The following is a 16,536-nucleotide window of genomic DNA, read 5'->3' as shown; positions in this document are numbered from 1 at the left end:
CCACCCTCCCTCCTCTCCCACACCACCCTCATCGAACCACCAGCCTGGGCTGCTTGGGCTTCCCATTTGTATCTCTTGTCGAAGGGATTTCAGACTCCACGGAGTATTTTGGAGGCCAAGAGAGCCATGGCACTTCCCTATGTATAACTCCTCATGCAGCCAGGCAAATGTCTGGTACCACAATCCACTCTGGATCCAATGCCACCGTCGGTGCCAAAGGATGCAGGGCTTCCTGGTGGGCTTCAGTGTGCTGGGGCTGCGCTGAGGCAACACAGTTCATCTCATCAAAGGCCAAAACTTAAATTTAAATGAAGCTAGCTTTTACCTCCTGCAAATAAACCTGATGACAGTGTCACATCCAGTGAATATTTGCTGCAAGCAATGCTTGGTTTTCTATTTTTTATGATGAATGTATTGAAAATTGGATTTTTAATTTCGAAGTATAATGGCTTCTGCATATCTGAAAGGGAAGCTGCAGTCGGATCTGTGGAAGATCAACCCAGATGCTGGCTGGTTTGGGGTGAAAATAATGTGTGGAATAATGATATATACACACTGACTGAAGAGACTTCTGCAGACCTCCCTGTTGGGGTGGAAGCAGGAGCAGGACCACCACACAGCCGGGAAGGACTTCCACCATCCCAGAGGGACTGTGCCAAAGCCTCTGCTCTGCCCAGGACTTGCTTCTGCTCCTAGGTTTTGTGTCCCAGTCAGGTAAACACAGCTGTTCTTCCCTGGTCGGTGGTGCATCCACACCAATGAGTGAACAAGAACCACAGCGAAGCCTTCTCTGCTATTTTCCCTGTCCCATCCAAAGTGCTTGGATAGACCTTTTCACCTCTCATTGCAAAGTGAGGACACATGGACTGGGGCATAAAGAAGGTCTTGTTCACAAGCTCTGTGCTGGGGAGCATCATTTCTCTTGGGGAAGCCCAGAATGATACAGCATCTTTCCTGCAGCTGTGGGACACATCCCTGAACAGGGAGCAGACTCTGCAGCGAGTTGTCTTGTCTGCATTGGTATTTAAAAATAGCAGAGATGATCCAACTACCTATCAGAAACAGGTTGGCCAACCTCTCAGTCCCTCAGCAGGGAGACAAGATGGGTGTTTCAAAAAACTCCACGTTTTAAGTGGAGTAATGTTTATTTATTTTGCATCTCAGACCTAACTTTCTCCAAAACAAAGGCCAAGTAACAGATTTCCTGATCTGGCATTTTCACATTATTGGAATACTTACTTTAATTATTATTAAAAACAGTTTTTAAAATTTCTATATGTACAGAAAAAATTCACCTGCATTAACAGTTTATACATCAATCTGCATTTCAGTGCGAATCTAAAATAAAACATATTGAAGTTTAAGCCAAAACAATCGTGCAGGTAAATTTATTCTGATTTTAAGAGCTGTCCTTATTACTTCTCATGAAGAGCTTTTTTTCTCACTCTTCCCACCTAAAACCTTGTGGAATTATCCTGTTTGGGAAAAAGCAAGAATCCAACTGTTGAAATGAACCACACTACCTGAATTTTGAGGCAGCAGCAGCAGCTGACTGAGGGCAGGGAGTGAGGGAGTCCTGAAACCCCCAGATGAGGAATCTCACAAATTTCCCCCCAGCTCTGCATGCCAACCCTGGGCTGCCCGTGTTTTGCAACAGTACCTCTACCACAGGCAGTATTTTTTGTATTAGGAAATGTTAACATAAAATAAGTGGATTTTTCAATTGCAAAGCTTGAAGATTTCTGGGCCACAGTCCTGACTCTACTGTAGTTACTGAAAGGTTTCAATTTTCTGGCTATCACTTCTCCAGCTGACTGAGCCTGTTCCATTAACCAGCTTTTTTGGGTTAACCTGCGCTGGTCTGCCTTGAGATCAAGTATAGGAAGAGCTTCTGCACAGAGAGGAACAACCAGAGGAGGGGGGGGTAAAAAAAAGCAAAGTCCAGATGCACATTTCACATGCCCTGGGATCAGCGGTGTGTGACTGCAGTTTATGTAGGAAGAGCAAAATCGGATTCAGGTCTGGAAACACTTTCAAAGTTCAGGGGGTCCAAGGTGGGGAGAAGCTGGGGGAGGCCTGGCTCATCAGCGCTCTGTGCCTGCCCACACTGCAGGTCAGAGATCTGTGCTACCGAGCAGAAATAAAAGCTCCCAAACTGCAAAGCCATAAAGGGAAAGGGGAGGGGGGGAAAAAAAGGAACACACACAATGTACTTTTAAATGGATGAATAAGGCCTCATTGTTATGAATCCCAGTTTACTTTTCCTGGTCAGGCACTTGAAATTTTATTTATGCTTAATAGACTGCATTTGGCATGTGTAAAGATGACAGAAGCGTGAATTATGAACGACCTTCGACCTATTCAGGAAGTTGTAATAATTGAAATAATAGCAAAACGCACTCCCCGCGAGCTCGGCTGGGGCCGCGCTCGGCCGCTGAGCCCGTGTGCTTTGAAGCACCCCAGCCATCCCCCTGCCCCTGCCAGCCCCACACCGCCCTGCCTGGACCCCCCTCTGCTCCCATCAGCATCCCCCAGAACCAGGAGGGGTTAACTGAAGTTAAAGTTTTGGGGGGAAAAGCGACAACTCCGTCACTGAGTGCGAGCGGAGGCAGGAACTGCCGTGCACACGTTTTGTCGTGCCCCAAAGAGGAGCTGTGTTAGCTGCATTTAACTAAACCCTTTATTCCTGCCTAAAGCTTTGGAAAACACCACACGTGCCCCAGAACTGTCTGGGAAATTTCAGATTTTTAGGGCAGGTGAGAAGTGCTGCTCCAAGTCGGTGCAATTTGTACTTTAACCCCCAGGCCACATGCTGATCTCACAGCTCCCACCACAGGGGATGCACCCAGCGATTCTGTCCTGCCCCACACCGGTGCAAGCAGGAGGAACTTGGGGTGGTGGGATGGAATAGAAGACCCCATTGCTCCCTGGTGAGCCTCACCAGCACCCACATCCAGCATTCAGTGGATCACATTCCATGGGTACATCCACCCCACGCAAGGCAGCCTCATCTCCCAGTTCCTTTGGGGAATGTGCCCCAAGAGGCAGCGTGCATGCTGCCAGCTGGCATCCACCTCCACACTGCTTCAGAGCAAGAGTGGAACTCGCTTGAAAAGTGAAACAAATTAAATGTCCGAGAGTAATAATGAGCATTATGTCCAAGGAGCTCCATCAAAATCAGGAATTATGCCCGCCAGAAAAATGAGAAGGACAAACAGATACACAACTTCGCAACAAGCCATAATCAAGAGTTTGAAGGGAAAAAACAAGAAAGAAAAAGGTCCAAACAATATAGCTTCAATTTTAGCTCCCATGATGAACAACTTGTGCAGCTGGAGAGCTGTGTGATGAAACCTGAGCCAGGTTCTTTTTGCTATACTCGGGCAAATGATAAATTGAAATGAACTGGAGTTTTTTCAAGAGCTAAGGTAGAGGAGTCCTGCCTGGGAGCTGTACTGGGCCCAAAGAAAACTTCAGCAAAAATCCAGAGGTGAAACTCAGCAAGTCACTGCGTGCAAGGGGCTGCAGGGGCACGAGTGGGAGCCCGGTGGGGAGAGAGGATGCTCCCCTTCCCCCTTCCCACCAGGGCTGTGAATCCTTTCCTTCTTCACTTCCAGAATGCCCCAAAATCTCCATGCAGGAAGGGCTGGAGTAAGGATGCTCCAGGAATCCCCATTTTTCCACCTTCTGAGGCAAAAGGTGCCTCCTGCTCCCCAACATAAGAAGGGAACTGCAGGATGCCCCTCTGCAGGGCACCCTTTACAGCATCTTGGGGGGCTGCAGGCCACTTCCCTCCCCAGTGCCACTCAGGTCTTCCACTGTTGGTGAATTTCAGCTTCTGTGGAAGCCCTGGTTCATCTGAGCTGCTCTGGTCCTGCAGAACCTCTTCCTTGGGGGTCACCAACCACTGACACCAGACCCCAACTTCTGTCACCCACCTGTTCTCCTGAGCTGAGCTAATCACTCAGTTGTCCTCTAACACCCATGAAACTCCATTAATGAACCACACCAATGTCAAGCAAGGTGCGGTCTTGTCCTGGCTCTGTGGCTGTCCATAATTCTCTATACTTTAACAAGCAGGTGAGTAGGATTTGACAGCCCTCATCACAAAAAACACCTTATCACTTTTATTAACCATGAATCATCAACAAGAACCTCATCACTTTACAGAAATGGCAACAACTATTTGCTAGGTTTGGTTCTAAACAGTTTATTTTAGGTCACATCAGGACAGTCCAATGCTGAGAGTGGTAACACCACCAGTGCATCAAATTCCAGATAACACAGGCAGTCATAAAGCCCAGGCAGGAATTTCACCCACAGCCTCAGCTCTAACTGCAGCAAGTGGAAAATCACCACTGAACAGCAGCTCCTCATTCCACCAGCCCCAAGCTAAAACATCCCTGCTCCACTGGAGACAGATTTTCAGTGGGACCTGGATTAAGCTTTATTTGCTTAATAACCAACAACTCATAGGAAGAATCATGGCAGAACAGGGCCCCGTATGAGCTCAGCGTGTGTGTGCCCTCCCGACCCACAACAGCCAAAACCTTAATTTCACTCTCTGACAACAAAGCCTCAAAACTATTCCTTAAATACACAACTTTTGCAGGTGGCTGTGCAAGGAGCCCCTGCCCGCCGTGGACAGGGGGCCGCAGCCGTAAAACCTGAAACATGAAGCTGTGCCTGCAGATTAAAAAAGTTTGTAAAACGTGTAAGGTGGGATCAGATCTGGTGGAACCTACAGCAGCAGGTTCACTCCTGTAAGTTTATATCACTGACATCGGGCACGTTGTTAAGAGTGTGATACTACTGGTTTTGCTCCCTTTGCAGTGGCATGTACCTGAGTATAAGGCAAGGAAACAAAACAAACACATAAAAACCCACCAAAAACCTCTTTCAGCATGCACAGCAATCTAAAACCTCAGTAAAGTGATCTTGAGTAACTCTGAGTTTTCCATGGATAAACCGAGGAGACTCTTCAAGAGCTGCTTTTTTGGGCGGAAAGAGACCTGGAAGCTCAGGGCAGTTTCACAGCACTATGTGGCTGTATCACTGTCAGAACTCTGCAAGCAATGAGCAAGATAAAAACAGTATTCAGGGGTTTTAACTTCCACAGCTACCAACAATGTTTCTAAAAATAAAAAAGTTAAAAAAAAAAAAAAAATTGTAGTTTGAAGGTGACCGTGATCTCAGCCTGGAATGTGTGACAGCCCCTGGCCATGCCACTACCATAGTCACTGCTGGATTTGCAACTGCACTTTCATTAACATACATCTTTAAAAATAATGCTTTTACTGGGTTGACAGCACTGCCAGAAACCCTAACCGAGCCAATCATTCTGCAGTCATTAAAAAGTTGAACTAATAGATATTTAATGATAACAGAGAGGAGTCGTCCAAGTTAGCAGAAACTGCTCTAGAATCCTAAATTGACTCTGAGCTGAAAAAAACACATTCCAGGGCAAAAACAGTGACAAGACTCTCTGCAGCTCTGCACACACTGTAGTCTCATTGGGGAAAAAAAAAAAACTGAGTACCCTGCTTGTGGAATTTTATTATTGATATACACCTAAAATTACATATGTTCAGGTTAGATTGGGTATGACAGGAGATAATAGTAAGACAGCAAAAAGAAATCCTAGATCGATCTCATTTGAAATTTAAAAAAAATAAGTAAAAAAATGCTTTTAAACCCTACTCCAGCTGCAATCAAATGAAACATGAGTTGCATCCAGCATGCATGTTTTGACTGCATCCCACCATTATCAAGCTGTTCATCTCAGCAAAGCTCATTTATACAGTCATAAGAAAGAGCCCAGGCCTTTTGTAAAGTTGATCCTAAGTGATGAAACCTAACCTCAGCCGTGAGTCAGGGGGTGGGGTGGTATGTCTCTGAAAAAACTCTAAGAGAGAAAATGACAAAAAAGTGTTTTTCTTTCCCTCTTTTAGTTAAATACAGCAGGTAGAACATAGCAGAGCAACCAGATTACACACCGCCCTGAGTTCATCTCAATCCTGCCTCGAGCAGTCTGGGAACCATACCTGTCTGTCAGTCAAGCTTGAATTTAGTAGTATAAACTTGTGGGCAGCATGAGGCTGGGAGCCCTGGCAGGATCTTTTACCTTCTCAGGTACAGCCCAATGTTTGCTTGTGAATTTTACAGATGAGTTGAAGCAATTAGAGGTGAACAATTACTGCTGATCGAGTGTCTGTGGCTCAGGAGTGAGAGGTGTCTCTGCAGTGGAGATGCTCCCTGTGCAACCAGGGTTACTGAGGTGCTTTGTGTTCCTGGGAGAGGCAGGAAGAATCGGGGTGTCCCCCCACACCTGCAGCCAGCACTGGCTGTGGCTCCAGCTGAGCTGGGGTGTCCTGTACCAGCTGGGCTGCATCGCCTCTGCCCTCCAGCTCTAGCTACAGCCACTGACACACATCCTCAGTTTCACCTTATTTTTATTTTCCCTTTTTATTCCCTTCTTTTTCTTTTTTTCCCCCATTTTTCCAGGAGCTATCGAGGCTGAGTGACCCCAGGCAGCCCCACACAGTCTATATGTGCACACTCAGCCCTGACTTGCATTTGTCACTCCTCGTACACGCACACTTTTGGCCATGTAACGTCCATTTCCCAGTTTGCCTTCCCATTATATTTTATATTACCTCTGGTGAGCTTGTGCCAGAAGAAAGCAGAAGGAGGAGCTGTTAGAGAGGCTTTCTTGCTTTAAGATTCGAGAGCACATTTTTAGCATTAACTTTTTAGGCTCTGGTCATAAAACGTTGGAGTACGCGGACGATTTGTGGGTAAATGTGCAGCACTTCCAGAGGGCCAAATGAACAACAATCTCTTGTTGACAGCACCCAGATCACAACATGCTACTTGAAAGACAACCAAATCTTAATTTGCAAATCTCAGCAACAAAAAGCTATAAAAATATGGAATTATGAACAGCATGATACTGTGCAAAATAAATAACAAGTCTCCAGTGAATGAAGGGAATTACTGGCAGCAGTACAGCCACCATTACCAAATGTCAGAAATGTAAACACTAAAAAAAGAGAAAGTTAAAAGCACCATAGCTTTCCTTCCAAAAACGTCAAAGCGCGGGTGTTTGTCTGCGTTCAGAGGGAGATGCTGATGGGTCAGCCTTGCCTGCACTTTCAGCTCCAGATCTCCAACACCGACCCAAGGACAGTAAGTTGCTTTGACCAATGCATGTGATTCCACTTCTGATCTTTCCTACCTACACCAGCTCCTGCTCTATGTAAAATATTTGAATTTGGTGCTTCAATTAATCTACATAGTTTCCTTTTCCTATCACTGTTCCATAAATGCTCTGCATGGCGAGAATTCATTGCTTTTCAGCACAAAGCGTATTTCAACTTGGAAAATGTAACTTGCTTTTACTAATAACCCTCATGGTTTCTTTAGTTAAACCAGCTGCTGTATAAAAAGAAATTATCTCTCGGTCTGCTGGCTCATTCTATGCTCTATGTGCTCAGGGCTGAACTGTAGAAGTTGGAAATTAAAAAGATCTTCTCTCGTAGTTTCTGAGAAAGTTATTTAACCCAGTTTTAATCAGCTATCTCACACGAGTGAAATACGTAGCACTAGGCTGGAAATAGTAGGCTCCCTCACATTCATTTCCTACACGTAAGGAATTTGATTAGAAAGAATGATTTCTAATTGAAGCTTTGTGTCTGGTTGTGATTCTTCTTTCAATACTGTCAAGGCAATTAAATCAGCTAAAGATAATCTTTAACATTCACCTGATGCAGTTAATTAAGTGGTGAAAAATGAAACACTGATTAAATGAATTGAATCCTACGTTGCAGGTAGCGAAGTTTAAATTGGAAACAAGAATTCACAATCAATTGTTGCTTCACTATTTCAGATACTTCAAAGAAGCAAAGCTTCCTCAACCTAACTTTGCCCATTAAAATATTTCATAATGGCCTGTGTTATCCACAGACAAAAGCAAACCCTGATTTAGAAAACACCTAATAACTCATCAGCATAATTGAAAACAAAATGCTTCACTGCATTCTTCCTCTGCCTATCCCAGCCCTTTTTCCAAAACACAAAGATAAATAATGTTTCAGCCCAACAAAGAGTGGATTTAAGTGCAATAAATGAAAATAAAAAGAAAACGACTGAAGACCTTGATTCAGCATGTAAGTACTACGAGTTCCAGCAAAGTGTATGGGAAGGCACAATAATATCCATGCACGTGGGCATTCGAATCCAAAGCCCCTCACATGCACTAGTAACATTATCACTTTTGTGTCCTCTCCTCCACTCTTTCCATTAAATTCACGTTACAGCTTCCAACCAACTCAACGATTTAACATAGCAATCCAAGTGGACTGCAACAGGAGCCAGAAAATGCTCCTAATTCAAAAGCAACACGTAATGGCTTTGTATCCCTTAGACAGCAGTCCTGAATTTTATCAGATATTAGACAAAAAAAAATCATTTATGAATTGAACAACAATATGCAAAAAAGAAAATCTGTATTTTCTGTCGCCCAAAATCGAAATTATTCCATTCTGCATTTCCCATCTGTACCTTATCTTTTGCCATAACAGCAAACAGGCCAAAAGCTGTTGTGAATTTCTGGGGGTTTTTTTTGCCAATGACACCTTAAAGTTCCTTAAAAAAGTAAATCCAGAAAGTGAACACCACGTACCTGATCATTTATTTGACATGCAACAAGGTTGTGCTGATTGTAGCATCCAGCAAACTTGATATATTTGAGCCAGTTTCCTACATCTGGTTGACTGGCATCTATGCAGAACTTCACATTGCAAAACTCATCCAAGATCTAAAAAAAGAATACGAAAGAGTAAATCTTTCTGTTGCTGGCTGAGTATTCTAATCAAAAGATAAATCACAGGTTTCCAGATAAACAAATGAATAAGATTAATAATAATAATAATAATAGTAATAGTAATAGTAATAATAGTAACAATAATAGTGTGTTTATTCACATGTATGTTTCCCTGCTGAGATTTTTTTTAGAAACTGTCAGAATGTATACACAATAATAAAAAGACAATAAATGTTCTGAAAAATGTCTTGGCAAATATTTACATGTAATCAAAATGTTGTCTAATTATTGCAATGAAACACTATGTTAATTTAAGAGGGACCTGATTTTCTATGCATTCATCAATGACTACGTTTGAAATTATGATTTTAATTAAATAGGACTCTGACAGGAATATAACAAAAAATATTAAAATCGATGGTGTTGGCTTCATTTAAGGTTTCTGTTTTGTTTCAGGATTTACATTGATTGCAGCACTCATTTAGAATTTTCATATTTGTTGCTCTGAACCAAACTTTATCTGGTTAGCAGAGTTATTTATCTTGTTTTAATATTACACTTCCCAAACAGTCCTGTGCAACACTTAAATCCCTCCCCTTAATCGAAGCAAATAATAGAACTCCTTATGTCAAAATAAAGAGAATAAATGAAAAACAATGTAAACACTCATGCAAACCGTGGCAGTATTCAATACACACCAATAAATAGTTCCAATTATGCAGACAATAAACAAATATAATGAGACTGCTCGAGGACAAGCTAAAGACGATGTTCTATTCTAATATTATGACAAATTACTAATCATTACAGCGGACTGAATATCATTATCTGCAAGCTCTACCATCGGCCTATCCCAAACTTCCCACAGCATCCCAGGGAGCTGACTGCTAAATTGTAACTTCTTCGCCTTGGCACCGGTAGCAGCCACCCCATTTCACCAGCAAAATAAAGGAAACAACCTTAAACGCCCCAAACGAAAGGCGAAGGGCGACGGAGGCTGTGCCCCGCTGGGGAGCGCGTGGAGCCGCGGCCGGGCCGGCGCTGCCGGTGCCCGGTCACCGGGAGCCCACGAAAGTCCCTGCTAGGGCTCTCGGCGGTCCCTGACCGCGCCCCACGGGACGCGCTGTCCCCACGGGGGCTGCCCCGGTCACCCCCGCGCCCCCCGGGGCCGGGATCGGGCCCGGCCGTGGGGTGGGGGGTGCGGTGGGTGCGCGCAGCCCGCGGGGCTGCCGAGCATCGCCCCGCCGCAGCCGGCTCTTCCCCCCACCTCCAAACAAGACGGTGGAAAAGCTCAACCCCGGTCCGGAGGCACTCAAACCCCGCAGACCCACGCGCCCCGCGGCCGCGCCAGGCGAGAACGGCCCCCGCGGGCGCGCACGCTGCCCCGCCGCCCGCACCTCCGGCTGCTCTCGGGAACGGGATGTTTAATTTTGCCTTTCAGAGAAACCCCCAAGGAGGAAAGGGGGCCTCAACCCGCACTCCCCGGCGTCTGGGGTCTGCCCCGGGGCCGGCGGCGCGGCGGCACTGACGGGGCAAAGCGGCCCCGTCCCGCGGGGCCGTGGCAGCGCAGCCGCCGCGCTCGCCCCTCTTACCTTGTGTCGCCAGGAGCCCGCGGGGACAGGGAGGGGGAACAGGGACAAATGTCCTTCAGGCGGCTGGAAGCAACATCTCGGCGTTAAACAAGAGCGGAGGCCGCGGCCGTCGGGGTCCGGGGCAGCGGCGGACGCGGCGAGGGGAGCTCCACCATGTGCGGGGGGCGGCGGGGCCCGGGCGGGGGCTGCCGGCCCCGGAGGGCTCAGCGGCGGCGGAGCTCGGCGGGTTCCTGCCGGCTCGCCATCACCGTCCCCTTTCGGCCCCTCCTGGTCTTATCGGCTGGCTTTGGGGGGGAGTGTGCGCGAAAAAAGTTATCGGGGAAGGGGGAGGAAGGGGGGAAAAAAAAAACCCACCCCAAACTCACACAAGCCTCTTCAGGGAAAGGAAAGGGAAAAAAAAAAGGAAAAAGAAAAATAACAACAACAAACCCCACCGCGCACCGCTCAACAAAACAAACTTCTTTCACTTCGCCGGGGATGGGAGAAAAGTGAGTGCGCGTGGGAGGGCGGACGGGCGGGCGGCTCTCCCCCTCCCCACGCCCGCAGCCTGCCCGCGGCGCTGCTTCCCCGCCGCACCCCCGGGCAGCGCCCGGCCCGGCCCGGCGCGGCCCTCTCCGCCCCCCCTCCCCGCCCACCCCGTCGGGCCGTGCCCTCCCGCCGCTCCCTTTCGGGCACTGTCTCTTTAAAGCGGGGCAGCCCCGGCCGCTCCGGCCGCCTTTTCCCCCCCCCTCCTCCCCGGCCCCCCCGTCCGGGGCGGCGGCGGCGGCGCTCCCGGCGCGCTTAAAGCGACAGCGGCCCCGCGCCCGGGGGTCACCGCCAGGTCGCGGAGGAGCGGCCCCGCCGCGGGGGCTCACCGGCAGCCCACGGGGGCGGCCCCCGCCAGCCCCCCCCGGACGCATCCCCCGCCCGGGGCCGGCGGTGCGCTGTGCCTCGGGCCCTCGCCGCTCGCCTCTATTTATTCGCCGTCGCCGCTCGCCCCGGTGCCCATAGCCCGGAGCGGCCGTCGCGGCCGCCCCGCAGCGGGGGCTGCGGCGAGCGGGAGCCGCGCCGTGCTCGCCTCGACGGCTGCTCCCGCCGCTCCGGGAGCCGGCGCGCCCGGCGCGTTACCCGAGTTGTTCCCGTCATCGCGTCACTCTGGTTATTAATAACGATTTTTGATGAAATGCAACTTCTTTTTTTTCTTTTTTTTCCCGGCCAATTTCGCGACGACCCCGTTTGGTGCCGCTGAACCACCTCCCCGTTTGCCGGCGCTTCCTAAACGATTCTTTTTTTTTTCCCCCTTTATTTCTTTGGTAACGAATCCCATGAATGGAGCGGCGGGAGGCCGGGCTCTACCTGCCGGCTGGGGCGGCGGGGCCGGGCCCGCTCCCGCTCCCTCCCGCGGGGCAGCGCAGCCCCCCCGGCTCGGGGCTCTCCCGGCGCTACAAGCGGACCCGAAATCCAACCGCGCCGCAAAGCCGCAAACGTCCGCAAAGTTTGGAACAGCCCGGGCTCACTACGGCGAGATCCTCGTATATGTGCTTTTGGAAGAGGGCAGGGGAAAAAAAAAAAATTAAGAGGGCTGAGCTGTATCTTTTATTGCACCATCCAGAAGTGCCACCCACTTTTTTTTTTTTTTTTTTTTAAAGTGCAGATGGATTTTTCTGACTAAAAGTGAATTTTTCTTCCCTGGGGGGCCAAGAGGGGCCGGGGAAGGAGAGCGGGGGGGAGGGCGAGAATCCGGGTGACAGGAGATGCTGATGGATTCGTCTCAGCGGCCCGTTATCTGTGACATTGACCTGTTAGCTCAGATAATGGCTATTGTCCGAGGGGAGAGAGACGGGAAGAAAAAAAAAACCCAAACAAAAAAACCAGCACGCAGTGGTGGTAGGTAGGACAGGAAAAAAAAAAAAAAAAAGAAAAGAAAAGAAAAAAAAAATTCCTTTGTCAATAACCTCAAAAAACCCGGTGGGAGATTCCCAGAGCGCCCGGGCCTGGGAACCGGCGCCCGCCCGGTGTGCGGGGCCGTGGGTTCCTGCCCTCCCTCCGCTCCCCATTGTTGGGGATTTTTTTCCCTTCTTTTTTTTTTTTTTTTTTCCCTCTCTCTCTCCCTCTTTTTTTCCTTTTTTTTTTTTTTTTTTTTTTAATTTAGCCATAAATTGGCCCGGCTCGCGCTATGAGCTGTTCTATTTTCTCCCTGTCAGGATGAGGGATTTGCTTTATGATGCATTGTGTATTAAATACAAGTAATCTGGGAAACTGATTGCTCGAGCCCATCGGCCTGATCAGAGCCCCCGATAGGGAGCCGGAGCCCCCCTTCCCTCCCCCTCGGCCGTGCCACAAAGGGAGGAAACGCCGGTGGGTAAACAAAAGGGGCTCCCGGTACCAGCGGAGCGCGGCGGAGCCGAGCGGGGCCGGCCCGCACCCGCACCCGGCCGCCGCGCCGCCGCTGGGTGGCGCTCGCCGCCGGGACACCGCGGGACGCGCCCTCAGCGGGAGCGGGGCCGCCTCTCCCCTTTCTGGGGGGAAAATCCCTTTTTTGATAGTTCCCCTTCATGCAGCGCTCCCAGCGGTTCGGCTGTAACCCAGCGCGGCCAGAGGAGAAGGAGGGGGAGGAAGCCTCATGCCCCCGAACCGGAGGGGTTCGCGGCTGGGAGGCGCGGAGGGTCAAGGAACAGCCCGCCGGTCGGGACCTCCAACATCCCGACCCGGGGATGTGGATACACACATCAACACACGTCGATGTGTTTCTTCTTTCATGCGACAATCTTCTAAACATCTCTTGCCGCCTTTCCCCTCTCCCCTCGGACGGTTCGGTGGGCGCTTCAAGAGGCCCAAATATTTCCACAGGGCCCCGTTGGCAATCGTTTATTTAAAACAAGTTGCTCTATTAGTGGAGCAGTCAGGAGTTAGTACTCCAGTCTGCTAGTAATTCCCACCAGGCTGTAAACTGATGCCTCTTTTAAGCCTTTAACTTCATGGTCGTCCCAGAAGTAAAAGTTCTTCTAATGGAGACCCTATGGGCATCGTGCATTCCAGCACATCATTAAAGCAAAGCAAAGTAGCTCGGCCACAGCCAGATGAAATAACGGCACTGTCCACGTTTAATGGGCTTCCTGGGGCCAAACGCTGCTGAGGACAATGGGGGAAAATCAGACAGGTCACTGGTGATTTTTTAAATATCGTAAATGTTCATATTAGGCTTAATATTATCCTTCTGTTTGTACACAAGCCACTCCACAACCACCTTTGTGAGTGGGGTTTAATGTTATATACCTCAAGGTGACTAAACACAACATTGAGCATCCTGACTAACACTGCGGTGAGTGTTTGAAACACTGGGTGAGTGCATTAATGTGGAGAGAGAAAGGAAAAGCAAAGCGAAACAAGCGCACAGAAAACAACGGCTTTCTGACATATCCAAATGCTCCAGGACAGACCTGGGAAACAACAACAGGAATGAAAGGCAACACAGTTTCTGCATGTCAATTCCTCCCACCCCGTGTTGTGGATATCAACCTGGAAAAAAAATAAAATCAGGTGAAAACACAAGTGTTGCTGCTGATTTCAGGGGGAAGAGTCAGATAATTTCCAGCCACTGATGAAGGAGTGGGGTGAGCATCGCAGTGCCCCCCACGTCAGTGCCCTGTCCCTGCTGCCCCTCCTGCCCTCACATGCTGCCCGACTCATCCCTCCCAGCCCAAAAGGCAAGTGAGGGCGAGGAGGAGAAAATTAAAGGTAAAAAAATGTAAATAAGAAATTTCCCTTGGTCTGGAAATGAGCCCAACTGAAAGCATGTTAATCTCCACCTCAGTAATTTGGTTCTCCTGGAGAAGACAGAAGCCCTGCTGCTGTGCCCTGCACTTCATAAATCACGTCTTTATGTGGACAAGGTCAGGGCACCTAACAGCTCAGACATGGGCCTTTGCAGTGGCTCGGAGGGCTCCGGCATGTTTATTCTCTCGCACAGATCTCTGAGGAGCAGTCCAGCACGCTTCTAATTACTTTTGATTATTTTCATTTGCTCGGGTCAGACTGGCTTTGCCGGCACTGCTGGAGGGTGGGTTTCCTCCCCCCAGCCAGGCTGTGGGATGCAGGGGGATCGGTGCTGTGCCCTGCACCCCCTTCCCCGGGGCAGTGCAGGGCTCCAGGGATCCCTGGGGCTCACCTCGCCAGTGGAGGGGGTCTCCTTTTGGCAGCAAAGCCTGGAACCTCCAGCTGAGTCAGGGACCCCACAGCTGACCTCCCCCCATCCCGTACCATAGCCAGGCAGAGCGGGACATTTGCCAGTGTGAAATGAAGGGTGTGCAGAAAAACACACACCCCACCCCCACCCCCCCAAAAAATACCAACTGCCTTCAGGGAAAAAAAACCCGACCCTGCATCCTTGCAAAAATATTACGGTGGTGCATGTGCAGACAATAAAAAAGTTGAAGGACCTCTGCCATTCCTGTGGGGACGGAGCTGTGCTTGGGGAGCTGCGGAGCACATGCAGCCCCAGCCGTACACAGAGGCAGAGCGTGTGTTGGTCTGCTCTCCGCGACTGCTGAGCAATCACAGCACACTCCATCGGGAATGCACGGTGCCCACGCAGGGTGGATACACGGCAGAGACACATGAGTGTCTCTGGCAATGTTGGGGTCCAGGTGTGGGTGAAGCCATCCCTGTGCTCCCAAAAGCAGTGCTGCACCCCCTCTTATGGTCTGTAACAGCACACGGCTGCTACTGGCAGAAGCCAAACTACCCAAACACTGAGCAGAAAAGCTCTACTTTTTCTCTCCCATTAAAATCTGAGCTCGATAATAGCATGTTCCTTCATATCCCGATCTGAGCTTGACAGCCCAACCCTGTATTCTCATCCTGGTGCGAGTGATCCCAGCAGACCAGTGCCCTCATGTCCTGTACCCAAGTGTGCCAGCATCTCCATCACATCCTAAAGGCGAGGGTGGGTGTGAGTGCCATCACAGCTGGTGGTACCCACACTCCTCGAGCAGGGGCTGCCTGGTGGGAAGGAGTTTTCTGGAAGACACTGAGCCGTGCCACTGAGTTTTGAACCTGAAACCTTTTGGATATTGGTTGTTACTGCAAACCAGGAGAAGGAAAATTGCAGCAGGTTTACCTGCTCCATGAATCAGGAAGATGCAAAAATGGGTCAGTGACTGATATCTGGCTGCCTGGGTGATTTTACTCCTGTCTGGGGAGGAAATCCTGTAGACACCCTTCCTCATGGCAGGACAAGATGTTTGCCATGCTTCAAACAAACCATGGCCCTTGCAGCACACCCCAAAATTTGGTGCTGAGGGATGCAGTGCTACATGTCCACCCCGCTGCTGTGAGCACACTCCTTGCAATGCTTTCCTCTCCAAACCTTTCCCTAGCTTTCCCTGCCAAGGCACGTGCTGTGGCGCTGGATGCTGAGGACTGTTGCTGTTTTCCTTTGGAGTGTTCATTACTTCCATTACAGAAGAGTCTGCAAGCCTCCAAATCCAGCCTGGGCCATTTTCACACTCGAGGTTACTGTACCCACTGGGTGAGACAGTCCCTGCCGGATGAATCTGGCATGAGTTTGGCTATGGTAAAAATCCAGGGAGAAACGCATAGTAGCCAGCTTGTCTTAGCACCTACGAGAGCCAGGGCAAGGCAAGGCTAGGCTGACTTGTCAGACCTGTCCACTCAGAAGCTGTATTTTCCTGTGCTTCACCTTCTCGTGTTTTGAAAGAAAGCCAAAATCCTGGAGAATCTGGGAAATTCCATTGGCAGTGCCCTTGTTCTGCATTTTCCCATCTGCTGGGCAGCCTGGAAGGCTCTTTTCTTTCTTAACCATCCAGAGAGTGAAAGACCTTGAGCATGGCCCTCCAAATCCTACCAATATGACCAAAAATGCTCCTGTTTTCAGGGCTTTTTATCACTCTCTTATTCATCCTTGTTGAAATAGAACTGAGTAAATCCTTTATGTTTGTACTCACTCCTGCTTTCCCGCAATATGCTCATCTGGAAATGGAGCAGTGGGACCCATGAAGCCAACAGAGGCTCCACATGGGGTGGCCAGAGGCTCCCACATGATGTAGCTGCTGCTTCGCTGCCTGAAAACACAACTTTTGGCAGAAGCTGCCCTAAAAATGGAAGATCCCTAGGAAATAA

The 16,536-nt window shown here is 49.3% G+C and overlaps 1 protein-coding gene across 3 annotated transcripts in view; it reads right to left on the bottom strand.

The window, feature by feature from the left end:
- MECOM (MDS1 and EVI1 complex locus) overlaps positions 1-16,536 on the bottom strand; it is a 327,541-nt gene that overhangs the window by 37,911 nt on the left and 273,094 nt on the right. For 2 of the 3 annotated variants that reach the window (XM_082287795.1, XM_082287796.1), the window contains exon 3: positions 8,684-8,818. In XM_082287795.1, coding sequence (XP_082143921.1) covers positions 8,684-8,818 — 135 coding nt within the window. Of the gene's footprint in view, positions 1-8,683; positions 8,819-10,416; positions 10,666-16,536 lie in introns of those variants that run through there. The other variant, XM_082287797.1, reaches the window with a different exon arrangement.

This window comes from Coloeus monedula, assembly GCF_965178545.1.
Source record: "Coloeus monedula genome assembly, chromosome: 10".
Classification (NCBI taxonomy): Eukaryota; Metazoa; Chordata; class Aves; order Passeriformes; family Corvidae; genus Coloeus; species Coloeus monedula.
The sequence above is the reverse complement of the archived record's forward strand: the minus strand, read 5'-3'. Positions and strand labels throughout refer to the sequence as shown.